Below are 4,995 nucleotides of genomic sequence, written 5' to 3'. Positions count from 1 at the left end.
TTCAATAGTAAGATCACCCTACTTGGTTGGCCTTGGCCGTTACCAAATAATCAGTAGCTTCTCCGAAAACTATACTTCAATGTTTAATTTCAGCTATGTCAATCCATATCACATAGTTCAGTACATATTCATATCTTATTCTAGCTAAACATAATGATTATTCTAATATTAATTCTAAAACTATCTAAAATTGAGTAAACGAGAGTTTTACTAACCTCAATTACCCATAGTAAGGTTAAAATGGCTTCGGGTCAAAAACTTAAGAAATGGTATAGATTTGTATACTGAGTTGTATAAGTCGACAAGTCAAGTCAAGTCGCCAAGCTGTCAATTCGAGCCAAAATTGAGCCATCAAGATGAGTCGAAGCAAGTAGAGAAGCCGAGCCAAACGAGTCCTCACAGGCTGGGTAGGTCACGCGTCGGGCACGTGCTAAGCCAAGGGTGAGGCACAAATCGCCACTCGAGTCGACACGCAGATCAGGCTTCTATATTCAACCTGGGCTTAGGTCGCGAGCGATGGGCTATTGGCCCGTGCACTTCTAGGACATGAATGCCGCAATGGCACAGACTACCCAAATGAGAAATCGAAAACTGAAATCCGACTAGACTGCTCGTCTTCCTCGTCCGACAGGTATCGAGAACAAAAGCTTCAGTTTTCCTTCGTCTCCGGCGATCCATTACCCACGGCAACCACAATACTTCCTATGATGTACTATATCCACAACCACATCGAGGTTGCCTTAGAGAGGAGAGGATTCACATTGTCGATGCTAGATCCGCCGTGAGTCTTCTCTTTCTCTCTCTGTTTCTCTTCATCTCTCTCGGCTGTATGTGCAAGTTGCAGAGACCAAGAAAATTGGAGTTTTAAAAGGGTGGTGGGCGGTTGTCCTCGCGGGTTTGAATTTTTGAAATGCAAACTTCATGTCGAGTGGGATATAATATATTAGCCTTGAGTTCTAATTTCACTTTCAGGTGAGTTTAGATACATAATACGAGTATTATACATAATTCACGCACATCCACATGAGCTACTAAATGGATATGTGCAAATTTGTGCACTTTTACGCAACGAATAGGTCGAGTTTCGACCTCTAATTGGGCCCTCTTATTCTTTAATGTGTGCACTTTGTGCACTTTTACTATCCACTTTTCTTTAATGTGGCTATACAAAAACTGTTAAAACAAAACAGGTGAAAGGGGAAACCCGCTCCTCACATAAACAAAAACTTCAATTCAATGGAATCCAGTATTCATCCATCAACCAGGAAAAATTAAACAAAAAAGCCTCTCCTAGTCGTCTAGTGACTCTCCATCAAACAACACAAAATTTGAGTTCATTCTAGGCGGTTAATAACAGCGATCGATTTTGTTCGACCGTTTCTAATCTGCAGCTTCTGATGTGGGCGTTGCTCATGGTGTCTCCTCGAAGCTGCGGTCTCTTCCTTTTGGTAAAAGTTAGAGAAGAAATGGTTTTGGCAGCCATCACCTTTTTCATCAGAACCTTCCACTTAGCATCGTCTTTTCTATTCTCTTGCTGCATTTTTTGTTTGAACTGCCTGTCAAACCCAAAGGGTACGGTTCTAAATTTAGAAATTTTGGTCTTATCATTCAAAGCTTAATCATTGGTGTCTCCACTCCAACAACCACATCAATTTTCATTTCTCAACCATCCATCATTGACTAAAACACGCCAAATTGACAGGGAATTTTGATTATTCGGCTTTTCTAAAGCCACCCCCCAAGTCTTTTTTGAAAAGAGGCGTAAACTCTTTACACGCCCACCGTCAACAATCATATTTAATTGAATAAAGAAACCATATGGAAGGCGTGCTTTTGTTTTGATCAATTCCTTGTTGAAGATGGTTGGGAGAGAGTCTCCTATTCGGAAATGATCGTGAATTTATAAATAAGGAATATAGGAGGCCTTTTGGAGAAGCCCAAAACAAAACCACAAGAGTTTATGTTCAAAGTAGCGTGGTATCAGAGTCATGCCCTTAATTTAGTTATGTCAAGGGAATCCTCAAATATCGAATAAAGAAGTTGTGAGCCTCTAAGATGTAGTCCTTTGTTTGAGGACTCTAGAGAAGGAGTCAAACCTCGATTAAAGGGATGTTAGCAAATATCGAATAAAGAAGTTGTGAGCCTCTAAGATGTAGTCCTTTGTTTGAGGACTCTAGAGAAGGAGTCAAACCTCGATTAAAGGGAGGTTATCAAATATCGAATAAAGAAGTTGTGAGCCTCTAAGATGTAGTCCTTTGTTTGAGGACTCTAGAGAAGGAGTCAAACCTCGATTAAAGGGATATCAGAGTCATGCCCTTAATTTAGTTATGTCAAGGGAATCCTCAAATATCGAATAAAGAAGTTGTGAGCCTCTAAGATGTAGTCCTTTGTTTGAGGACTCTAGAGAAGGAGTCAAACCTCGATTAAAGGGAGGTTATCAAATATCGAATAAAGAAGTTGTGAGCCTCTAAGATGTAGTCCTTTGTTTGAGGACTCTAGAGAAGGAGTCAAACCTCGATTAAAGGGATATCAGAGTCATGCCCTTAATTTAGTTATGTCAAGGGAATCCTCAAATATCGAATAAAGAAGTTGTGTATCAGAGTCATGCCCTTAATTTAGTTATGTCAAGGGAATCCTCAAATATCGAATAAAGAAGTTGTGAGCCTGAGTCATGCCCTTAATTTAGTTATGTCAAGGGAATCCTCAAATATCGAATAAAGAAGTTGTGAGCCTCTAAGATGTAGTCCTTTGTTTGAGGACTCTAGAGAAGGAGTCAAACCTCGATTAAAGGGATTTGAGGACTCTAGAGAAGGAGTCAAACCTCGATTAAAGGGAGGTTATTTGATGGTTCTATAGGCCTCGGGAGGCTCTATAGCATACTTTGTTCGAGGAGAGAATGGTTGGGAGGGAGCCCCACATTTAACTAATTTAGGGAATAATCATGAATTTATAAGTAAAGAATAGATAGACAATATCATACTATTACGGAGATTCGTAATTCCTAATTCCTAATTCCTAATGTTACTTTAATGAATGAGATGAATGGTCAATTCCTTTACCCAAGCAACTCAATTACGGTTGAACTTAAAATCAAGGTTTGGTAAAGATTAGCGAGTGCTAAGGCGAATAAAAGAGGGGTAACTAGAATTTACCTGCAGAGAGGGACTTTGCAAGCATCGGATTGGTTGCAGATGGAAGCATGCAAGCGTAGAAGCTGCCACATTTGTTTGCACCGCCAGCAGCCTCCTTCATGGGCTCTGTCCTTGCACGTCGCAAAGTGCTTAATCAGAAGCTGCACACCACGACACGTTGAGAATTTGGAACAGGGCTTCTTTGTGGGTTCAGCGTCGTGTGGACCAACGTCTGTGCATCCTTCTTTACAGATGTGCTCCACGCACTCTATTGCGTCGCTTAGCTGAAGATACATCCTCTTCTCCTTCCTCTGCCTTCTGCACCTCTTTTTCCTCTATTCAGATACAAAGAATAATAACCAAAATTAACAATTGAATTCCATTGATGTTTTGTCAACGCATGAACAATAAAACAAACGAAAATGGAATCAGTGGCATAAATAATTGAATACCAATTCGGATTCGTCAATGAATTGAAGAATTTGAAGCTCCAGCCAAGAGTCATGCTCTTGCAGGAATTTCCAGCCCTCCGATTTCTCGACGGCCTTAAAGTGTCTCGACACCATTTTCATGCAGCTAAGCGAGAGATCTGGTGCATCGCACAGTCTTGCGAGTTGGAGTATATCTATAACACTATCGATCGTCAATTTTCGAGCCAAGTACTTGCTGCATCGCTGCTTTAAATGTGGAACGAGGTAGACATGCGATAACGCCAATAGATGAATTCCATATTCCCTCAGACATTCCTCAGAGCACCTGATGGCAAACCGACGAGTTTAGACTGACTGAACCGACTTCCAAAATAAAATTGACTGATTCTAATTGCTATTTGGTAAAGAAATTGCATACTGACCTAGATGTGAAGAGGAATTGAACAAACGAAACGACTGCCTCGCTCGGAACACCGAGAATCCGAATCAGTTTCTCGGAGCTTCGATGCTTCCGCGATTCGTCGATGATGTTTTCCAGTACAGATGAAACCGATGCCTAAAATCAAAATCAATTCGATAGACAAAAAAAAATTAACAACAACAAAATCAGATCCTCTAATCCAACGCAAAATCAATCAAATCGCAGGCTATTAAATGAAAGAAATAAAGTTGTGAACCCTGATCCATCAGGTGTGATTGCAATCAACCGACATTTAAGGCAAAATAAAAAAAGAAGAGAAATCCAATGGAGTACCAGAATGGTAGAATAAGCCGGAATCCGAAGTCCACTTGAGGTAACAATATGGATATCCGGCTCCGGCAGCTCCTGGAACTGAGAACTCCGATCCTTGACGGAAGCGGCGGGAGAATGAGGGTGAACTTCGTAAGGAAGATGAAGGGCTTCCATGAGCAAGATCAATTAAGAGAGCGATAGAGAAAGAGAAGGAGAAAATAGATGGAGGTGGGTTTGTGCATCAGAACATCGGGATATATATAGACGGCGATGTAAAGGGAAATTTGAAGTGGAGCCCACTGAAACGGAGACGCGCTTTTTAGATTCGCGCAAAGCAAGTCCCAACCCAACTAATCTCGACGTGCTCCTTTATTTCGATACCAACTATAAAAACATCCTTTTTTTTCATTTATCTCTAAATTAATAAAAATATAATATAAAGCTAATTAAAATTTAAAAATTGGAATTATAAGTTTATGATTATGATTTTTTTTTTTTTTGGTAAAGTTTTAATAATTATTAATTTGGATTATTTCAATTTAGCTTTTAAGTTTTTTTTTTTTTTAAAGTACTTTTATAAAGAATGTTTATTCTCCTCCCCAACTAACGTAGGATCTCTAAAAAATTGTACATGACCCAAATAGAGCTAGTACATAGCGAGAGTGACCGTATATGTATATGCATATCGTATCATGTACAT

At 39.8% G+C, this 4,995-nt stretch overlaps 1 protein-coding gene across 1 annotated transcript; it reads right to left on the bottom strand.

Moving 5' to 3' along the window:
- Positions 1-1,318: 1,318 nt before the first annotated feature.
- LOC111457329 (BTB/POZ and TAZ domain-containing protein 1-like) lies at positions 1,319-4,522 on the bottom strand. The gene is made up of 5 exons (XM_023099573.1): positions 4,317-4,522; positions 3,985-4,118; positions 3,584-3,887; positions 3,153-3,466; positions 1,319-1,556 (listed from the first exon to the last, which is right to left on the bottom strand). Exons 1-5 carry the CDS (start codon positions 4,467-4,469, stop codon positions 1,340-1,342), a joined length of 1,122 nt encoding a protein of 373 aa, XP_022955341.1. The 5' UTR covers positions 4,470-4,522; the 3' UTR covers positions 1,319-1,339.
- Between the last annotated feature and the right edge of the window lie 473 nt (positions 4,523-4,995).

The sequence above is a fragment of the Cucurbita moschata genome, unplaced genomic scaffold (assembly GCF_002738365.1).
Source record: "Cucurbita moschata cultivar Rifu unplaced genomic scaffold, Cmos_1.0 Cmo_Scf00019, whole genome shotgun sequence".
NCBI lineage: Eukaryota > Viridiplantae > Streptophyta > Magnoliopsida > Cucurbitales > Cucurbitaceae > Cucurbita > Cucurbita moschata.
The sequence above is the reverse complement of the archived record's forward strand: the minus strand, read 5'-3'. Positions and strand labels throughout refer to the sequence as shown.

Bases quoted from the DNA above. Each gene is read 5' to 3' on its own strand.
- LOC111457329 (XM_023099573.1), bottom strand. From the start codon at position 4,469: ATGGAAGCCCTTCATCTTCCTTACGAAGTTCACCCTCATTCTCCCGCC. The intron at 4,119-4,316 runs GTACTCCATTGG...TTTTGATTTTAG, and splicing joins CGGCTTATTCTACCATTCTG to GCATCGGTTTCATCTGTACT. The intron at 3,888-3,984 runs GTCAGTATGCAA...GTTTGCCATCAG, and splicing joins CAATTCCTCTTCACATCTAG to GTGCTCTGAGGAATGTCTGA.